This window comes from Mytilus edulis, chromosome 9, assembly GCF_963676685.1.
Source record: "Mytilus edulis chromosome 9, xbMytEdul2.2, whole genome shotgun sequence".
Classification (NCBI taxonomy): Eukaryota; Metazoa; Mollusca; class Bivalvia; order Mytilida; family Mytilidae; genus Mytilus; species Mytilus edulis.
This window is the reverse complement of record NC_092352.1, coordinates 35379696-35403472: the sequence shown is the minus strand read 5'-3', so window position 1 is coordinate 35403472 and position 23777 is coordinate 35379696. Positions and strand designations below refer to the sequence as shown.

At 31.8% G+C, this 23777-nt stretch overlaps 1 protein-coding gene across 1 annotated transcript in view; it reads left to right on the top strand.

Annotated features, from left to right (window-relative positions):
• Nucleotides 1-6417: 6417 nt before the first annotated feature.
• Nucleotides 6418-23777, top strand: part of LOC139488233 (uncharacterized) — a 126179-nt gene continuing 108819 nt past the window's right edge. Inside the window, exons 1-2 of the mRNA XM_071273714.1 lie at nucleotides 6418-6576; nucleotides 7886-8196. Coding sequence (XP_071129815.1) covers nucleotides 6528-6576; nucleotides 7886-8196 — 360 coding nt within the window. The 5' untranslated portion in view covers nucleotides 6418-6527. The remainder of the gene's footprint in view (nucleotides 6577-7885; nucleotides 8197-23777) is intronic.

The following is a 23777-nucleotide window of genomic DNA, read 5'->3' as shown; positions in this document are numbered from 1 at the left end:
TTTGGTCAAATAAAAAAAAATCATAATCGCATTAGATGATGATTGATAATTTAATTTCAGTGTTAAATGGAGTTGTGTGGGTCGTTGGAAAACAAGTTCTTTTACAGGACAATGGCTAATTATTTATATGATCAGTCTCAGATTCAAATAAATAATAAGCAAACACTTGAATTCCTACTCTTATAGAACACAAATAATTTGAATTTTACTTTGCATTCAAAATTTTTTAACAGCAAAATAGATAGAAATGAAGGTTATAACACAAATTGAGGTTAACATATGTTTAAACTTGAAATTCGAGTTATTTTTTATCACTAATTGTAACTATTACTAGTATAATAGTCTCAGGTCATCAACAAAATTCAATAATAACTATTTTGTTAATCCATGGAAGTAATATTTAAATATTACTTCCACGGTTAACCTTACTATAAAAACGGGTCTGTACTGTCGCCATTGTGTTATGATGGTCGTACACTGACGTTGGTCAATATATTTTGACAATATATACGGACAGACGGATTCAGTTTATTTCAAATTGGACGTAATTCAAACAGCTTTTACATACCGCCGAGCGTAGCAAGTCGAACAATATTTTCTCTATTTTTTGCTTTAAAAAATCGTTAAGTACATGAATCAATATAGTTTTGGCAATCAAAGGTGGGATGGGAGGCGTGCAACCTTTATGTCTTCTAGGTTCGCCACTTATCTTATAAAGTGTATACCGAATTAAAATATTGTAAGAAATAAGAAAACAGGGACACCCACGAAATCGGATTATGCTAGTTTGATTATGTTTATTATAAACACTCTCATTGATATTTTTAAAGAGAGACCAAGAGATTCGAATTCATAGCGTTTTGAACTATTTGTATAAAGCTGCATATGTCAAAAGTTAGAGGGTTTGACTGCAACATATAAAAGTATGGAACACAGATCTAACGATTTTGTTTCTATTTGCCATATGTCCATTGCCCTTGCCCTTGACCTCATTTCTATATTATTTTTCCTTTGACCACATGCAATTCATGTAAGCGTGCACTTATTTCCTTGATTAATTGGTAAATGTTAGGGGTTTGTGTTGAAAGTTTTAATAATTAGAATGTGTTCATGTCCGTCTGCCAGGATCCATTAGACCACGACTTAAATGGTCCCATAAACAATCGGTTAAGTTTCTGTGACCATTTTTTTTTATCTTACAGACCTTCCAAATAAATTTTAATGCAATCATTTAAGCATTTGTGACATGTCAGTGCGTACACTTAAGTATAAATAACATATCTTATTTTTTTTTTTGAACAAAAATGCCAGTGAAGTTGTTGGCTGTGTCCGATCAAGTTATCTCGTTCGTGAAATTTGAAATTTTCAGTTGTTACACAATTTTTTTTTAAATTCAAGAACGGTGCAATTTTGTTTGGAATTCTTGGTTGTGTTTAGCTCACTTGACTTGACCGAATAGGCAAAGTCTTTTTTTTTTCATCACTTGGCACCAGTCGACCGTCGTTCATTATCTTTCAATAATTTTTTTTACATAAATTTTCACATCTAAAATTACTAGGCTGCATTTAACTAACCTTATCTAAAATCATATGTCTTTTTTAATAATAATTAGGGTATCGAGTTTTAAAAATTCAACTGTGACCCCGCTTGTCAACCAAGATGGCCGTTATGGCTAAAAAAATAAACATTGCAAGTGCATAATGTCAATTATCTGAAAACAGCCGTAGACATAGAAAATTCGAAAGGGGCAGATGATTATCTTCAAAGTGTTGTCCATTTTCTTCAAATTTCTCAAAAAACTTCCTAAAGGAGTTATTGCATTGCCCTTAAATGACAAATTTGAAGTTCTTTTTATCAATTTCTAACTATTGTTTTCAAACATATAAAAGTAATATAGGATCAAGAGGCTCTCACAACTACAGCAAACCGGATTTATTAACAATTTATTTGTGTCCTGGCAATATCACAAAAACCATAACCGATGAACGGTGAAAGTGAAAATCGTTAACATCAAATTTGACCTCCATTTTGCCATCAGTACCAACATATTAAATTTGAAAAGCTTAGGTTGAATAGTACATGAGTAAATGCAACAGCATGAATGGAAACGCCATTTTTCGATCTTTCAAGAACCATAACCCCTGAACGGTAAAAGTCAAAATCAACATTATTGAACTTGACCTCCATCTTGTCATCAGTAACAACATATTAAAATTTGAAAAGCTTTGGTAAAACAGTTCACAAGTAAATGCACGGACACGACTGGAAACGCCATTTTTCAATCTTTCAAGAACCATAACTCCTGAACGGTAAAAGTCAAAATCGTCCTTATTTTACTTGACCTCAATTTTGTTGTCAGTAACAACATATTAAAATTTGAAAAGCTTTGGTTGAATGGTTCATGAGTAAATGCACGAACACGACTGGAAACACCATTTTTGAATCTTTCAAGAAACATAACTCCTTAACGGTAAAAGTCAAAATCGTCATTATTGAACTTGTCCTCCATTTTGTCATCAGTAATAACATATTAAAATTTGGGAAGCTATGGTTGAACAGTTCACCCGTAAATACACGGACAAGATTGGAAACGCCATTTTTCAATCTTTCAAGAACCAAAACTCATGAACAGTAAAAGTCAAAATCGTCATTATTGAACTTGACCTTCATTTTGTTGTTGGTAACAACATAATAAAATTTTAAAAGCTTTGGTTAAACGGCTCATGAGTAAATGCACGGACAACATTTGGTTGCCGCCCGACCGCCCGACTGCCGTACATCTCCAAATCAATAACCGATATTTTTGTCACAAAACTCCAGTTAAAAATGATATAGGAAGACAAGATATACAAATAAGTTGACTTGGCCGGTATCCTTATAAAACTTATTGACCTTTAATTAAGAGGGTTTTTTTTCGTTTCTTTGCGGTTTTACACGCCTGTCACAATTTTTGACAGGACGTATTATTGTATACATCCGTCCGTCCGTCCGTCTGTCTTTCCTCTCATCCGTCCGTTCATCCATCTATCAGTCATTCTGTTCGTCAGTCCGTCTATCTATCGGTCTATCCTTCTGCCCAGCGTAAACATGTCTCACAGTAACTTCAGAACAGCTTATCTAATTTTCATGAAACTTAATTTCTTATAATTGTCAAACGATCTGTAAACCTTTTAGTGAAAATCAAATTAAATCATTCATAAATTGTTGGTTTAAAAAAAAACAAAAAAAGACCGGGTGATATATATAGACGAGACTGTATGATTGTGTAGTAAGCAACATTGACAAAACCGGTGTATTTTAATTTGACATGACCCATTTCTTTCGTTCCATACACAGAAATACAAGTATTGAATGCTCATAATGACAAGTTTTGTAATATCCGTGTAACTATCTTCCCGTACCTTTCCTTCCGTACAATGTGAACAATTTAACGAGAAATTAAACAATTTCGAAACAAGGTTCACTCAATTCGTCATTTTGACGTGCATTTTTACTTATATCTCCGTTAATATAGAACGGTAGTAGAAAATATTGCATCTCACAATAGAAAATAGTTGTATATGTATATATATTCTTCGATATCATGAAAAATAAGAAAATAAGGAAACACCTATCTTTCTTCTGTTTATTGGTGTTCCGTCATTGTGCCGGATGTTTGATACCATCGAGTCCGAACAATTTTGCCGGTGTGGTTTAGACACAGTGTACTAGTGAGACATGCAATGATTTAAAAATAAACACTCACAAAATTATACGTTAACAATCAACGGAAACGGATGTCATTTTTCTGATTTGAATCGGAGAAAACGATGGACTAAGCCTGGTTTAATATCTGGCGTTTAAACGTATTGACTTACACCTAGGCTCAGTATTGCCTTAGGGAGTTGGGAACTTATTTGTGGTAAGATAATTTACCAATTTATCAACGAAGAATTTATTGCCAAAATAACCATGTAAAACATTATCGGTACCATCGCACCGACTATACTGATGACACCTTCAGTGACTTAAGTACTAACTGTTCAGCAGCAGTGATATCGATGGGTCTATCTTGCCAAAAAGAATGATTTGAAGAACAATTTCTAAAGTCATTATCTCTATAAATGATATTATAATAAAAGTTGAAATAACATTTTCATTATACACTTACAAATGGATATTGTATTACTGCAGTTACAATAAAATCCAATATTTTTCATATGATTATTTTTGAGGCAATACATCTCATCAAAATTATCAAGTTGTCCAGTAGTCCTTTATTATGTATCTTTTGACCTAAATTTGGCTAGAACAATATAGTACGTATGCCGAACTTTTGAATAAGTAACTACGACATGATACAGATCAAAATTGATTTATTAATCAAAATTGTTTATCTTTAACTGTAAACAATCGAATGTATGAATTTAGTTCGGTGTTATAACTAGTTTTGATGCTTTCAACCACAGATGCAATTGCAGCTTTTCAGTTCAGGTGTTACATATATCTGTCATTAACATGTCCAGCTGATAGAATTGAATAACAATATGGTGGCAAACAGCGTTTTGTTGTTTTGTTTTGTGCTTTTTTTCATTCAATCTTTAAAACCGTTTGTTGAGTTTATGTGCTGGTTCTTTTTTGCCTTTTTTGTTTGGTTTTGTGTGTGTGATGTTTGGTTACCGTAAAATTGTTTGATACATTAAAAGTGTGGCGAAAGATATTCAAACTCATAATTTGAAAACAAATTGACAATTGTTAACCCTCGAAATTCATTTTTCCCTCGGGCGATGCCCTCGTGAAATATGATATTTCTTGGGTGAACAAATCTTCATATTTGCCTTAGGCACGGGAAATAAATGCATGCCCGGTTTAACCCGACAATAGTTGATTATTCGCGCTGGGATATTTCGCCAAGGCTGAATCCGCATACATTGTTCTGAAAAATGAATAAAAACTAAAGGAATGATAATTACATTTAAACACATTCACACTTCAACAATTAAGACCAATAATAAGGCGCAGAACTATTTTTAAATGTTTAAACCCAAGATTCCTTAAATATTGAGGCACACTTTTGACACTGTTCAGCAGATTTTAATGAAATAGCTAACCAAAATGACACACTGCTAATATTAAGGCATACACTTAAACGTATAAGTATTTTTTTGCAGTCCAATGTTAATGTTAGGCTTATATGTTGCCTTTTTCAGATGTGCGGAGCTTTGTTCCGTATATGCTGCTTTAATTTTCAATGTTCCAAATAACCATTAAACGGCTATTTTGGTTTACATTTTCTGTTCAGCTACATATTGATCCGTTTAACAAATATCTTATTATTTATATCTGTCAACTTGTGTTCTACTACTGAATAGACGTTTTAAATAGAGAACAACGAAAGACATTACTCCAAGAAAAAGATAATAATTAATGTCAAGTTATACAGGCAATTTCTTATGACATTACATGAATTTAGTTGACATGGATATCAATAATGTGGTCATTTTTATAAATTTCCTGTTTACAAAACTTTACATTTTTTCGAAATACTAAGGATTTTCTTTTCCAAGGCATAGATTACTTTAGCCGTATTTGGCACAATTTTTTGGAATTTTGGATCCTCAATGATCTTCAACTTTGTACTTGTTTGGCTTTATAAATATTTTGATATGAGCGTCACTGATGAGTCTTATGTAGAGGAAACGCGCGTATGGCGTACTAAATTATTACCCTGGTACATTTGATAACTAATTATATACAACTAAATCAATTTAGATATGATTATGATCTTTTACTAGTAACTAAAAGGAACATGTAAAATTAATGATATACTTTTTCTTTTGCGTACGTGTACGGGGTTCGTTCTCCCTGTTCTTCAGTGTATAAAGTAAGAATGCTTGCCTTTATTGTTAGGTACCCTTATTTGACTAGCTTCTTAGAACGGACAGTCACACTTACAAACACAAATGCTTTTCTAAGTGATTATTCCTTTGCATACGACGTCCTTTAATGTTATTTATTTTATTTAGTACAATCAATATTCTATATTATAAAATTATATTAGAACATTCTATTTTTGTACATTTACATGGAGTTGTACCGTTGTGTTTGTAAGGTTTAAAGGATTGTGAGGGTAAACAGAGTTCATGTTGTTAGTAAAATGTATTAAATTAAAATCAAGTAACATGCCATATGTTTATATCAGTCATTTCCTTATCTGTAATACGAACATGTTCCTGAAGATTATTCATTTTGGAAACTTTCCATCTATAATTCATGGGAAAGCAACACATACAATATTTCTATGGGCGTGTTATGATGCCACTGAAATTATAGAATCGTTGTTTAAATATAATAATCAATATAAGCATCCTGGTTTTTGATTTCCCTATTAAATTACTCTGTTCCAATTTAAATGGTATATTTTAAATGACAGTTTTGGCATGAGCAAATTTGATTGAGCAGACAACTAATCAATGTTTAACTTTTCTGCTGGTTTTGATAAATAAGTTTTAATTTGTTATTTGATTTTAAGTTGGAAGAACTATAGAATGATGATGGTACCGATATTGTTACTTCTGTTTCTTTGTGGATATGAAGGTAAGGAATTATAATATTAGTAAACTCTGTATAACAAGTGCGTATTTTATTTAATTGCATACACGACCATTTGATGATTTAAAACACATGCCCTAGAAATGAAAATAACACGTTATAAACTGAGTGCGTCCGAACTTTTCTAGATTTACCTTTATCAGGAATGCTCAGAGCGGAATATTAGAAAGCGTCCGAAGCTCTTTTCTAGATTTACCTTTATCAGGAATGCTCAGAGCAGAATATTAGAAAGCGTCCGAAGCTCTTTTCTAGATTTACCTTTATCAGGAATGCTCAGAGCGGAATATTAGAAAGCGTCCGAAGCTCTTTTCTAGATTTACCTTTATCAGGAATGCTTATAACGGAATATTAGACAGCCAAGAAAGTATAATATAAACAGGTGAAAGGCTATATAACCATACAGAACCTAATAAAATAGACAAATTTATCTAAGGTCATCTTTGCCCGATTGAGATAATTTGGTATATTGGTTGGTTCCGCTGTGCTTTTAATTAACATGAGATGGTGCACTAATGGTTGACTGTTCTGAACATTTGGTAGATTTTTTGGGTCTTACATATGAGATGGTTCACTATGTTTATTTTAGTTTTTCAGTGCCGTAAGCTCAACATTGCATTTCTGTTTAATTAATTTGAGGTTATTAATACAGTGTTTTATCTTTAAATTTATTCTTTTCATTTGAACTAAATTATGCTAGACAGTACTTCAAATTGACGCAATGATTTGTCTATTTGAAAAATCTGTTTGAATATATCATCTGGCATATGATTTATGAAGGAATAATTCTGTTCATAATGGAAGACAATTTTGACATCAGACGCTAGTTTTCATCTGAAAAGGGTCATTAACAACGCTTGAATTAAAAAGTTAAAAAAAATAATCATAACTAAGCGTGTTTCACAAATGATATCGGATATGTTCCTTACGTCGTAACTACAATCCCCTTCACTTTCATGAATGTGACCTACCGAATTAGACTATTTATCGGATTTGTAATCACATAAGCAACACGACGGGTGCCACATGTGGAGCAGGATCTGCTTACCCTTCCGGAGCACCTGAGATCACCCCTATTTTTTGGTGGGGTTCGTGTTGTTTATTCTTTAGTTTTCTATGTTGTGTCATGTGTGCTATTGTTTTTCTGTTTGTCTTTTTCATTTTTAGCCATGGCGTTGTCAGTTTGTTTTAGATTTATGAGTTTGACTGTCCCTTTGGTATCTTTCGTCCCTCTTTTAGGTACTAAATAATTTCAATAAAGTAATATTAAAATATATGCATGTAACTTATTTTATAGCTGACGCTGAGATACAACTGCCTGGAGGCCATAAAATTAAAGCGTTTGAGGGCAACACAACACAAGTTCTAGTCTCATTTACAAAAGCAGACGCAGAGCTTCTTACAGCAGTGATCAGCTCTGACATAAGTATTACAATAAACGGAACGATAAATACTTTACATAACAATGGTTCCGTTAATATAACGCCTTCAGACATCAACACGTTAGACTATGGGACTTACAGGATCGAGTTCCATCTGTATGGCAATGGTAGTAGGGAACAAGTAGACGCTGCTTTATTTCACGAGAAATCCCTCTCAGGATTAACGGTAAGACAATTTATTTATTTTCAATGAGTCAGACCAATAATGTCGTATGCGAAATTGTGGCATACTTTACTTCCATCTATCTCATTCGGGTTTTTTTCTTACCCTCCTCTTTGGATATATACAAACCATGTGTACCAAACTACAGATACAACGTGTGCTTTGTTTTACAGCTTGTGTAGTAAGTATTCGTCACTTAGAATTGTTCTCTTTGTAATTCATATAAACTAATTGGTTTGATCTTGGTATCAAGTGAAGCAAAAGTGCACATGTTTAAAAGTTGCATTTTTTGTGGAGCGTTTTTTTGAGGAGCGTTTTTATTTTATGATGATATAAATACAAGTATTATTTTTGGTTCAGGAATTTGCTATATATTTCAACCAAATAAAACATACAAGTGAACATCAGCAGAAAACAAAATCTATTGTAGACCAAATTGTATACCAAATTTTGACCAAATAGACAATTATACTTAAGACTAGTATTCTGCTTCTTTCAACATCTGGTTTGTAAAAATCCAACCGTGGATGCAATATTTGTGCTGTTGAGAAAAAGAGTTTTTATATGTTATAAAGCAAAAAATAAAGGGTGACGAATACTTTTGGTTTTGCACTGTACATGCATAAGGATGATAAAATATTCAAGGAAAGATATAAAATAAGCAAGCATTGAAGACAAGCATACTAGTATATATTAACATTGACCTACCATATGGCATATCGCAATACGACTGTCATACAAGTGAGAGGTTTAGCTAGCTATAAAACCAGGTTCAATCCACCATTTTCTACATAAGAAAATGCCTGTGCCAAGTCCGGAATATGACAGTTATTATCCTTTCGTTTGATGTGTTTGAGCTTTTGATTTTGCCATTTGATTATGACTTATATCTACAAATTGACTATGAGGGTCGGTTGAAAACAAAAATTTACGACAAAAGAGATGATTTCAGTTTCCAAATTGTGTAAATTTTCATTTTTAAACCAAGAGTTCCAAGTAGTGCAGTTGAAATCATCACTTTGTAAATTTTACGGACGCCATCACGAGTTGGTTGACCGTTATGGAATATCCGTTTCACAGATGATATCGGATATGTTCCTTATGTCGTAACTACAATCCCGTTCCCTTTTCACGAATGTGACCTACCGAATTAGACTATTTACCCCTATTTGTGACATTTTTGCCTTTTGTTTTTGCTTGTTTTGTTCACACATCGTTGTCAATATAATGGAATTTGATGCGACTGTCGTACAAGTGAGATGTTTAGCTAGCTTTAAAACCAGGTTCAATCCACCATTTTCTACATTTATAAATGCCTGTACCAAGTCAGGAATATGACAGTTCTTGTCCATTCGTTTTTGATGCGTTTTGTTATTTGATTTTGCCATGTGATTATGAACTTTCCGAATTGATTTTCCTCTGAGTTCAGTATTTTTGTGATTTTACTTTTTATTTATATTATCTTTTTTCAGAGAAATTTCATTTTGGACTACGGTAACATAAACTTGCAATTATAATCAAAATCAGTTTTTGTTGATGTTTTCTTGTTTGTTCTACTACTTTATAGACTTTTCACTATTTTTACAAAGAGTCTAGTAAAAAATCTAAGGTATTAGAGAGTCATGGAAAGTTGCCCCCCCCCCCTTTTTTTTTTCTTCACCTTGTATCAGTAATGGGACTATTACTGATCAAAAGTATGGTCATGGTCATTTAACTGTTTTTATTTACTATCAGCGAATAAAATTAAAGATATAAAACTTTCATTTGAGATTATGAATGGGATTTTTGTGAGTTTATGCAGTGCTTACATCAGGCTAAGTTATCTGCCAAATACATGGTATAACGCAATGATATAGGGTATGGAACCTATGTTTTAATGTTTAACATCACAGAAACAACTTACTATCCATTTATAACAATTTAGGACATTTTTTTTTATATAAAAGCATATTGTCAGGGTGGGAAAAGCTAAAAATAGCTCAAATGCAGTTTTAAGGCTATACATTTTCAAAATCTGACTGTTTGGCCCAAAACAAATTAAAATGTGGTAAGTATCATTTCTATTTATCAGTTAGAACAAAACAAAAACAATCATTTTCTGATTTTGGGGTTTCACCGCATTTCGCTTAAAGGTGTCAGACACCAATAGACAACTTTCGAGTTCGATGCATTTCCGTCAAAAACTTTAGTTTTAGTGAACGTCACTAGTGCGTTTAGGTGCGTCGTGACTTCCGTTTCAATGTTGAGCGAGTGGTTGAAAAACTATAAAGCTATATTGCACGAATTATTCGGCAAATAGAATTCTCATAATTGACAATCTGTACCGCTGTCATTAGGGAATTGTGATTAAGTACCTATTGAACAATTCTTTATCTCTAATTTATCCTGCACAATGACGATCACTAAGACGCTTGATGAACGTTCATAGTGCAAGGATACAGGCGAGCCCCTCTATCTGGTAAATGACGTCACAAAGGCGCGTATAATTGACGAGTTTTTTTCCGGTGACTGATGAACTCGAAAGTGGTCTATTAAATATCCCTATCTGTTCAACAAAATTTTTCAATTTTCACAGCTTTCTAAATATTTTACCTTAAGTTTAACTTCATAGAAACCAGGTATATCCTGAATTGTACATGTAGCAGCTTTCTGCATGCCAATTTTCAACATACCTTTAAAGCCTTCTAACAAAAAAAATGACCTTCAAAGATAGGTACTCCAAAAATAACCCCTGGTTTTCTGGAAATCTTAAATTAGTATACTATGGAGCGCATTAATCCTCAATTTTTAATGCAAACTATTAGACATGTAAGTTTTGTCTCAAAATGGTCTAAATCTATTTCTCTTTCACCAAAAGTTTCATTTCTGCAAATTTGTTGGTTAGTTTAAGTAAACAATGACATTAAAAACACTATTTTGTGTCAGAGAAGGGCTACGTTCTAAATTAGAGGGAGTAATTAGTGGTCTGACTACTAAACGATAGTTGCTAGTCCCATAATCTTAATTTATTTTTCATCTATTCAAACGAGCTAATGCATCATCAGACATTGAATGAAATTTGGACGTAAATATTTGAAAATCTTCTTAGCTACTCAAAAGTCAAACTTGACATTTATCTTTGCAACTGAAAAAATTCGACAAGAATTTGTTGCAATTTGTCATTCAAAATATATAATGAGATTATTATTTCAAAAGCTGTGCCCATATATGGTCATTTAGAAAAAAATCTCGCGCAACTTTTGCACACAACTACCAACGTAATGACTTATTGTAGAATTAATTTCTTATGTCAGATTATTTCTTTGGAAAAAGTTTGATGCAGGATATAAAAAGGGTATTCATATCATAACAAAGACGGGTACGGGACCTAAAGATCCAATATTTCGAAATATTTTGCATGACAAACAGATTTGTTTTGTCATTTTGTTTACTCGTATAATGACAGTCCTTCAACAACAACGCTGAGTCATCCGGAGATTTTTTTCACGATTCCCCTAAGCGAGGATATGCAGGTTTTTAAGTGGTTCCTTGCGGAAACACCATTACATTAGTTTCATCTTAGTGTTTGTGTTGTCAAATTAGTTAATTGCTAAGTGATGGCAGTTCAATTTAACTATGATGTTTTAAAAGAATTGGTGTCCCCATGTACCACCGAACCTGTTATGTTGGTTATGATTTGCGTCATAAGTAACTTTTACTTTTTATTCTAGTATTTGTTCCGAAATTCCGGAGTAATTCTGATATCGTCATCTCCCATTCATTCAAAAATGGAATTACGTAAGAAAAACACCATTCGTATATACAATAAATAAAAAAATGACTATGTGCGTACATGAATTCGAATGATCGATGATACTTAATTTTGTATATCAATGTTGTGTCACAGCTACATGCAATAGACTTTTAGATTGAGATTTTGTTTTTAATGCATTTTTCAAAGCATTTAAATGGAAAGATACCTAAGGTAAAAAAAATATGAACAGGCAAATAAAACCATATTGAAAATAAAAATACAACAGAGACAATAAATAAAGACAACGGTAGTATACGGCTATTCAAAAGTCATGGATCCGGATGTTTTAACAGTTTATGCTCCGCTAGAAGCACACTTCTAATTGCTTAATAATTAGTAAATGTCAGGTAAAAAATACCAACCATGATAAAAGTGTCAAAATTAGCGTACAATGCATATGACATACGAAATAAATTGGCTATATCAAATATAGATTTTAATCAACATGTACACGAGGAAGTTCTTCATCCAAAAAGATTTACACACATTAACACCTATTAACATTCCATAAAACGTGTTGTAGCAATCAAATATTTGGTTATTTCTCATATTTTAATGTTAATTACACAAAATTTGAAAAAAAGTACATTCACAAAAATACTGAACTCCAAAGAAATTCAAAAAGTAAAGTCCCTTATCAAATGACAAAATCTAAAGTTAAAACACATCAAACGAATGGATAACAACTGTCATATTCCTGACTTGGTACAGGCATTTTCTTATGTAGAAAATGGTGGATCGAACCTTTTTATATAGCTAGCTAAACTTCTTACTTGTATGCCAGTAGCATCATATTCCATTATATTGAAGACGATGCGTGGACAAAACAAATAGACAAAATAAGTAAAAACGTAAAATAATAGGGGTACAGATTTTAATTTTCGACAATTTTGGAATATTTTTCGAATAAATAAAGGCAACAGTAGTATACCTCTGTTCAAAACTCATAAATCCATGGACAAAAAAACAAAATCGGGGTAACAAACTAAAACTGAGGAAACGCATTAAATATAAAAGGAGAACAACGACACAACATTAAAATTTAAACACACAGAAACGGACTAAGCATTAGACAAAATTCTATGAGAATAACAAATGTAAAATGTGCTCAATGTCGGTAAAGGTAGATACAGAGGGATCGTGGATCATGCGTACTCTTTTGCCGATCTTTTATGCTAAAATCATAAACCTTTTACAAGTATAACTCTAAACGTTGGATTGTCAGACCCCCTTTCCAAAATCATAGATACCCATCCGTGTTTTACACTTACAGTAAACTATGAGCCTTTGTGTTTTTGTGACCTCACTGTTACGTTATTTTGTTGGGATTTTTTTTTTGTAAGTGAGTTTACTAAATTTATTCCTTGAATAATTGCACAATACGCTTTTACTTTATTATATGAAATGTAGAATTGTGAAAATTGGTTCTTAAAATATTTATTTACAAACACAAATATGTTGAAAATTAATTAAACACAATCAATTAGATCAAACGTTAGTTTAATGTAATGTAATTCTACACATATCGAAGGCTGATATTGTTAATACAATAACCATGTATTATCTCAACCAATCATTCAATATGATTAATGCTTTATTTCAAAACTTTTTATTTATATGTTTTAACATCGATTTAATTGTGTCATTAAGATACTTATTATTACATTGCACTGAAGCCCAAACTGAAATAACGTGTATTGGAATTTCGTCCATGCAGCGAAATCATGAAAATTGAAATATTAGGTTTTTCGCTTGCTTTAACGGCGACTAATGTTTAAGTCGACAATTTACATCAAATCAGAACATATAAAAAAATAAGATGCGGTATGATTGCCTATGAGACAACTCTCGACGACGATGCTTGAACAAAACAAATCGAAAAAATAGGTAAAAACGTCAAATATATGGGTACAGATTTTAATTTTCGACAATTTTGGAAAAATTTTCAAATAAAATGTGCTCAATGTCGTTAAAGGCAGATATAGAGGGATCATGGATCATGCGTACTCTTTTACACTTACAGTAAAATATTAGCTTTTGGGTTTTTGTGACCTCACTAGTACGTTGTTTTGTTTGTTTGTTTTTTTGTGAGTGATAAAATTGAGAAAGGAAATGGGGAATGTGTCAAAGCGACAACAACCCGACCATAGAGCAGACAACAGCCGAAGGTCACCAATGGGTCTTCAATGTAGCGAGAATTCCCGCACCCGTAGGTGTCCTTCAGCTGGCCCCTAAAATATGTATACTAGTACAGTGATAATGAACGTCATACTAAACTCCGAAGTATACACAAGAAACTAAAATTAACAAGAACTATCTTTAAAAAAGATATCCGACGTATTTGAATTTGAGTATATGTTTAAAACTATCATTTCGATAACCTTCAGAAGCACAATGACTTAATCATGCAGGACCTCTTTAATTAAATCTCCATCTGAATGTAACTACAAGAAGGCGATTGCAGTGCACTGAAAACCTGCATAGACCTCCACCAGACACCAAACGACAAAGAAGTTAACAACTATAGGTCACCATACGGTAATCATCAACGGGCAAAACCCCGAATGCATAGTCGGCTATATATAAAAGGCACCGAAACGACAAAAGTTAACGAGAAAAATCACGGCCTGATTTTTGTTCAAAACAATAGACAAAAACAAACATGATACATAGTAACAAGCGACGACCACTGAATTACAGACTCCTGACTTTGGACAGACGCATTTAAAATGTGGTGAGGCAAACTAGATTTAAGGCGCCAACCATTCCCTAAACGGGTACAGTGGTGAAACAATATACCATGATGTACCTAAATAAACTCATCATAGATATCAGGACTAAATTTTCTATATACGCCAGACGCGCGTTTCGTCTACAAAAGACTCATCAGTGACGCTCGAATCCAAAAAAGTTAAAAAGGCCAAATAAGTACGAAGTTGAAGAGCATTGAGGACCAAAATTCCTAAAAGGTTTTGCCAAATACAGCTAAGGTAATCTATGCCTGAGGTAGAAAACCCTTAGTATTTAAAAAATTGAAAATTTTGTAAACAGTTAATTTATAAATATAACCATATCAATGCTAATTCATGTCAGCACAAAAAGTGCTGACTACGGGGCTGGTGATACCCACGGGGAAATAAATCTCCACCATGAGCGATGCCAGTGGTTGTCTATTTATCATAAAAAGTGCATTATCTGCTTATAAACTGTTTGATTGAATATAATCACAAGTTTATTTAATATTTATTTCAGTTTTTATAACAATTTTTTTTTTAAATTGAAAAACACTTTAAACAATAGTTAAAGTCTTTGTAACAATCACTATTAGTGCCTATTGATGTAGTAATAATATGACATTTCTATTGCTCTCCTTATAGAATGTTAGGCCTGGATGGTATCACCATTCTCCAGCATGACAAAGGAATTTTGTTTTATTGAAATTTGTGATCATTAAATTTAAAACATCATTTAAAACAGATTATCTCCCTCATGCTTATATAATTAATTGCAGTTCCATGCCAGAGTTTCAATATACTTTGATTGTTTTATGTAATGATCAATGATCGCTTTATGATTTAAGTTTGTATTATGTTTGGAATTTTTTAAATATTTCGATTAGAATCGTCAATATTATTTTTTAAAAGAAAAAATAGAAACTTTAGAAACCAAAGCAATAAAAAGTCGTAGCTGAACCATTGTAAAAAATAATCAACAAAAAAGAACGACGAAAATTCTAACAACAAATCATACAACGTTAGAAAAATTCTAAAGAATAAGCAACACGAACACCATCTACAAGCTATTAGCTCAAGAAGGGTTGGCAAATCATATTGTGTTCATGTCGTGTTATTCAAAGCAAGTAAAAATGTTGTGAACAGTCTTATCATTAATGTCACAATCAAAAAAGATAACGGGGGTTGTAGCTACGAACATTAGATAGCATATATAATATGCGCATGATCATCTGTGATACAGATATTTCATAACGGTCTACCATCTCATAATGTCGTCATGAACATTTGCTAAAGGATGACTTAAATTTTATCAAAAAATTGTACATGTCAACAGAGGGACAAACGAGAGTTTGTCTAACTATAGAATTTTTATCTTAAAAAAATGATTTGTCAAAATATTTTATCCTTCCAAACTATATCATTATATTTTTTAAACAGTTGAGTACTAGCTGAAAATAAAATGATAGCTTTAGCTAATTTGTCTGCTCTAAAGACCTATGTTTAAACATGCATATAGTCCTTTGATTCTTATAACAATCATCCGACTTTTAAATTACATTGTTATTTTGTAACGTAGCATTATCTTCACTGTAAACTCTTACAATTAATTTCTAAATTTTGCCTTAGTAAGCAAAAGGTTGCCAATTACTATAAAAATTTTAAATAACGACAAATAAGAAGTAATACAGTCAGGCATTGAGTTGACCTTGGAATCAACTGGTCTAGTTTTCTGATGAAAATTCTATACAATATAATTAGATATCAAGGAGTGTTCATCTGTATTACAATGCAAAGTACTTATTATTAAAATTGATTGGATATTTGGATTAAAAAAAAGGTATACTATAAATTGAGTGGTAAAAAAATATGCACATTGTATATTAACAACAAGTTAATTGGTGTTTTTTTTCATAATTGACAACAAATTTCTTCATGAGTTCACATAAAACGAACACAAAAAATGGATTTAAATCAGCCCTAACATATGAAATAAATTTAATGAATATTATCAAAAGCCATTGTCTATAATGAGTCGTACGCATCCTTTGAATCTGCAGACATTTATAACATTGCTCTGGACTCCCACATAACTTTTTTGTTTACGTCATGGCTTTATTGACTGAACATCATTTCATCATTATCAATTATACAATTAAGAACGGATATTAGAAATATGTCTAAAGCACAACAACCCGACCAAAAGGCAAAAACCAGCTCAAGGGTCTTCAACACAGCGAAAAACTGCTCAAGGATCTTCAACACAGCGAAAGCATCACACCACCTGGTTGCGGGTTTCAACTTGGCCCTAAACAAAAATGAGTACTATAATCCTCTTATTTTGAAAAACTCTAACAAAAGCTTAATGAATTTATGCAATCGTAATCGGTTGAATGAAACAAGTCCATAAATTGATCTACATGTACATTAAAAGTGCATAGAAATGAATAAAATTGACAGTCGTATAATCTCATTCTTCTGCTTGATTGACTCATTGTTAGTCAGAATTGGAAAAATAATGAAAAAGTGAAACATATACTATTAAATCGTCTTTATAATGAACATCACTTTTTTCTTTATGTTCACAAGTATGACCAACATAAAAGTAGTGATAAGATAGTCAACGGTTAGACTATAACTATACGGTATGGGGATTTATAATTGTTGAAGACCGTACGGTTGTCAATAATTACTTACATTCACTTCATTTTGACTTTGGTGGATGGTTATTTTATTGACAGTCTTACCATATCTCATTATTTTTTTATATAAGAAAAACACATAGTTATGTAAACTCGCAACTATCAATTGAACGTGATGAACAGCTGTTAACAATTTCAAGTAACGATTTTCAGTAAATCATTTAAATATATATTTAAAAAATGTTTTTACTGAATATAAGTGATCATAAGTTTTCTTTTTAAGTAAAACGTTTTAATGATTTTATCTCTGCATATACCCACTCATCATTCGGATATGAAATTATAAAATTAAGGAAGTAATCATCAATGTGAACCATGGAAACTCATGTCCCTGCTCATGCACTTTTAATGACATTAGTTTCGAATCGGAATGTCATCTTTAAAAACCTACAAGTGAAGAATAGTATCATAATTGCAATTATAAACCAAACCCTGACGGAATTTTATAGAACATTTGTTCAAACAAGATAGGTGTAATTGCATTGTCGATAACAAATTTTCCAGTTGAATAAAAATAGGTTTACAGCTCTGTTTATCGAACAGTAGAAATTGACGAGCTTATGCAACGCACGAGGTACCTTGGAAACCAAATAAAAGTGACGGGGGCACAAGTTTCCAAGGTTCCAAACCTTCGTGATGGGTCTCAGACAATTTGCATTTCAACGATGAAGATGTAGATGTAGATGACATATGTCTGTTTATTCTGCCGTATTTATAATTATGATACGACTAACAATCACAATAGATATTCCTGCTACACTAGTCAAATGTAGGATAGTATTTGTAATATCAACATGAATACTTTATGCCTAAACACAATACACTCTGCTATTAACAATCTTCTCGTCTAACGTGGAAGAAAATGCACAAATACGGGACTTGAGACTAAATGCATATTAAATTTTCAAGCCTTGAATCTTCAGAAACTTCCACCATTTTTTCTTAAAAATATGCTTGTACCAAGTCAGGGCTATAACAGTTGTTTTTCAATCGTTTGACGAGTTTAACTTTTTGCTTTTGACATGTTATAAAGGACTTTCTGTTTTGAATTTTACTTGGGGTTCGGTATTTTTGTTATTTTACTTTTTTTTCAATCATCCTTGCTATATTGTAGAACCTGACTTCTAATTGCCATGTTTATCGTCGTATTCATGTTTGTTTTTCACATCTAATCATATTTCGATTTTGAGTCTTTAATGTTTGCTAATGAACATTGATTGATTTAGTAGTACAGTGATGTTTGCATGTAATTTGGGTATTGTTACTTTCGATCTAGCTAACAGCAAAGTTAGGGTTATCATAGACATTTTGTTATTTTTTTCTAAATACGTTCTGAATGGTAAAAAGTAAAATCACAAAAATACTGAACTTAGAGGAAGATCAATTGGGAAAGTCAATAATCACATGGCAAAATCAAATAACAAAACGCATCAAAAACGAATGGACAAGAACTGTCATATTCCTGACTTGGTACAGGCATTTTCAAATGTAGAAAATGGTGGATTAAACCTGGTTTTATAGCGCTAACCCTCTCACTTTAATGACAGTCTCATCAATTTCCGATATTTTTACATTGATGTCTTAATGGAATATTGTTACGGTTTTTTTCTGAATCCTTTTTACTTCGATCCTCTTGTTTTTCGTTTACTTTTATTCTGTGAACATACAGATATTTAAATTGATTGATTCATTAAAATTTATGTTGCTGTTTGTTTATTAAATAGATGAGCGCCGTATTCAGACAGCACATATGATGATTATCAATACTTACCACGTAATTTGTAAAATACAATAAAATCTTCTTTTTTTTTATCAAATCTTATCAAATGCTTGCTTAAATTGTTATAATGTTATTTACTCAATGGTAGATAACAAACATAACAAAAATCTTCGAGGACATTTCAAAAACGGAAAGTTTTAATCTAATGGCAAAATCAAAATCTCAAACATATCAAATGAATGGATAACAACTCCGATATTCCTGACCTGTTATATGCATTGTCTTATATTAAAAATTGTGGGTTAAACCTCTTTTTATAGGAGGAAAGTTAATGAAAAAGTGAAATATATACTCTTTAAGTGTCTATTTAATGGACATTATTTTTTTCTTTATCTTTGCAAGCATGTTAAACATAAAAGTATTGACAAGATACTGCACGGTTAGATTATAATTATACGGAATGAAGTTTTTCTCGTTGTTGAAGGTCGTACGGTTGCCTATAATGGCTCATATCCACCTCGTTTTAACTTTTGTGTATAGTTGTCGCATTGACAATCATATCACATCTCCTAATTTTTTATATAAGAAGAACTCACAATGTAAATTCTCAACAATCAATCGAACTAAATGGACTCTTGCTGTTGTTATGTTCAATTAACGATTGTCAGTAAATTAGTTTTCATTTCAGTTTTGTTTTTTGTTTTTTTATTTTTATTGAAGCGTATATTTAAAACAAAAAAATCACTCATGAGTATTATTCTATTGATTAGACATGTTTAATGATTTCATCTCTGCATACTAACACATTATTTAGAATCGCGATAATTCAGGGAATTAGCATGTCCCTGCTAATGTTTATTTATGAAAAAAGTTTCGAATTTGATTATTATCTTTAAACACCTACAAACGAAGAATAATACCATAATTACGAAAAAAAACTAAAAACCTGATAAAATGTTATAGATTATTGTCGATATCTAGTTTTCCAGTTGAATACTGTTATGCCCTGCTAATGTTTATTTATGAAAAAAGTTTCGAATTTGATTATAATCTTCAAACACCTACAAACGAAGAATAATACCATAATTACGAAAAAAACTAAAAACCTGATAAAATGTTATAGAATAATTGTCGATATCTAGTTTTCCAGTTGAATACTGTTATGCGGAATTAATATACATTTACAGCTCTGTTGAACGAAGTGAAAAAAGTAACGAACTTATGAAACACACGAGGTACCGCAAAATCCAAATAAACGTATTCTGACCTATTGATATTTATGATACGACTAACGACACCACAAGTTAGTCCTGTAGTCTAACGTAAGATAATACTAGTAGTATCTATATCTATAATTTATGCCTGAATTCAACACTCTGCTTACTTGCTTCTTATTGTCGATCGTGGTAGAAAAATGCAAAACAGGGAACGTTTGACCAAATATATATTCAAAGCCTTGTATACCTCCAGTAAATTTTACCATTATCCACATAAGAAAGTCGCTGTACAAGTCAAGACTATTAATTTTGAAATCGTTTGATGAGCATGAGTTTTTCATTTTGCCAGACTATAAAGGACTTTCGGTTTTGAATTTTATTTGGGGTGTGTTTTTTTTTAGCTATTCTTCTTTTTTCCAAACATACTTGCTTCATTGTAGAATCTATATTCTGTGTGCCATGTTTTTCTTCGTATTCAGGTTTGTATTTCACATCCAATCCTAATTCGAAAAAGTAAAATCACAACAATACTGAAACCCGATGAAAATTCAAAACGGAAAGTCCCTTCTCAAATGGCAAAATTAATAGACCAAACACATCAAACAAATGTAGAACAACTGTCATATTCATGCCTTGCTACAGGCATTTTCATATGTAGAAAATGGCGGGTTGAACCTGGTTTTATAGCTAGCTAAACCTCTCACGTGTATGACAGTCGCATCAAATTTCATAATATTGACAACTATGCGTGAACTAAATAAATAGTCATAATAGGTTTTAAGTCTTTAATGTTTGCTTCCATGTGTACATTAATTGATTTTGTGATGTTTGCATGTAATTTGAGTATTGTGACGTTTTCTAACTAGTTTTCGATCAAGCTTACAGCAAGTTGGGGCTTTCAGACATTTATTGTTTTCGGGTTAGATACTTGACACGTGGCATAGTTCTAAATGGAATCTTGTTACCGTTTACTATAAAAATCCTTTTCATTTCGACTCTTTTGTTTTTCGTTTGAATGTTGTTTACCTTTATTCTGTAAACATACAGAATTATTTAAACCGATTGATTCATAGAAAATTAAGTAAATGTTTGTTTATTAAATTGATGAGCGCCATATTTAAACAACAATTAATGCTTATTTTATACTTCTCCCGTATAAATGTATTAACTTATTTTTTCACTTTTTTTATGATATCTTATCTCATGCGCGCTTAAATGTTATACTGTCATCTACTGTATGATAGAATCTACTGTTGACATGCACATGCATAGAAGTTTTAGTTGATTATAATTTAACGTGCTTCTTTCGCTTTATGAATAAACCCATGCTCTAAATCCAATATAATTTGTTTACCCATGTGTATATTGACTACTGCAGAATAATGAATTTTATCAAATTTGAATGCATTTAATATATTACATTACATGTAACTTAAAACACTTCCAAACTCTTAAATGATGCACATGTTGTTACTAATTAATTTATTATGGCTGTAATGTGTTGCAATTTGAAATTGACATATTTAAACTAGATAGGAACGACAACCGTTCATAATGGTTGTTCCAAACTCCTCCCTCTGAAAAATTCCATTGCCAGTCGTTTGCTTATTTGCAAACAAAAAAGTGAGGTTAATGGAAGAGCCTACACAAACGCTCTACACTTATACACATATAATATAGAAATAATTACCGTAATTGTCCTAATCAGAATCGAAATACTTGATGCAAGCTATACTTTATTGTAGTTTTAACATGGGGAAGCATTAAATTCGTGCTATTTTAGCCGTCACTAACGCTCGGGCAAATATAATCACGAATATAATGCCTACCCATGTTAAAACTACAATTCAGCATAGAACTATTATTTCCTACCCAGCACATGCATCAGTTGAGTTAGTTTGCTGCAGCTATACAGTGTTGTCATGTGTCCTTTCTTCATTTCTGCATTCTTTACTCTTAAGCTCTTTTTTGTGATGTTAAAATTTATCTGGTTTAAGTTATTTGTCTACAACTTGGTGCTCATATATCTTTGACATTTAAATGAAACCTACTGATAACACTTGTACTATTATCCGTTTCCTTTTTCTGCTGCTTAATGAACTTTGCCTATACAGGAGCACATTTTTTTCTAAATCGCAGTGAACACTTATGACTTCGTATAAATATTGTTGGAAGGTAAAACAAAGATCAACATATTTTTGTTGTTCAACCTCAAATGATATGCATGCAACTACTAATACATTGTAACCGACATCATAAATACAGAACGTACATTATTGTTACATTAAAGATAAAAGCCTAATCATACTTCCTCGAGCAAAGTTGATTAAGATATATTTGACTTTTACTTTAAGGTCCAACTTCTACCATTTCGGTTAATATGCATCACTTACTAGCACATATTGGGCTTCTACGGAACCGTTCAATATTTATAAGATGGATGGGCCGGTGCAAAATGGGGCGGGGCAAGAACTTTTTTTGTGGAAATATTTGGATGGGCCAGAACATATTTTATAGGAAAACTTTTGCTATCAATTTAATCGGTGTGTAGGAATTATCTTTTGCAGGCACTCAAAACATGTCTTAACAAACTGGTAGCTTGGCTCATTTCTGTCAATTTTAAGGATTTAATTACGGGGGAAAGAGCTAGAATTTTCTATTCAGACTATCTTTTACATTATTTTATAATAGAATACCAATTTGTTTAATATTTTGGTGTATTGCTATTAAATTTATGGTTTTAATTAATAGGTAAGAAAAAAAAGCTAATTTTTTTTAGATAAGGCTAAATTCAGATAGTCAACTTTGAATTTTTTATAACTTTTTCAAATCAACTTGGATTTTCCTACAACTCTACAGCTATCTCATTTATGTATTGGATCTTATAGAAAGCCAGATTGTTTGGTTGTTAGGTGTATTGCTGTTAAATTTATGAATTTGATTAATAGGAAAGAAAAAACCTCAAATTTTAATTTTAGGCTAAATTCAGATAGTCACCTTTAATTTTTTAGTGACTTTTTCAACTCAAATTGGATTTTCATAAAACTCTACAGCTATTTCATTTATATATTGATCTTACAGGATGCCAGGTTGATTGGTAGTTTGGTGTGTTGCTGTCATTCTTATGGGTTTAATAAAAAAAAGTTTTAAAAAGCAAAAATTTTCAGTTTAGGCTATATCCAAATAGTCATCTTTAAATTTTTTTATTACTTTTTCAAATCAACTTCCATTTTCATAAAACTCGACTGCTATGTCATTTTTATATTGATCTTACTGAATGCCAGGCTGTTTAGTACTTTGGTTTTTTGCTGTTGTTCTTATGGATTTAATAAAAAGGTTAAAAAATGCTCAAATTTTCAGTTAAGGCTAAATCCAGATAGTCATCTTTAAATTTGTTTATAACTTTTTCAAATCAACATT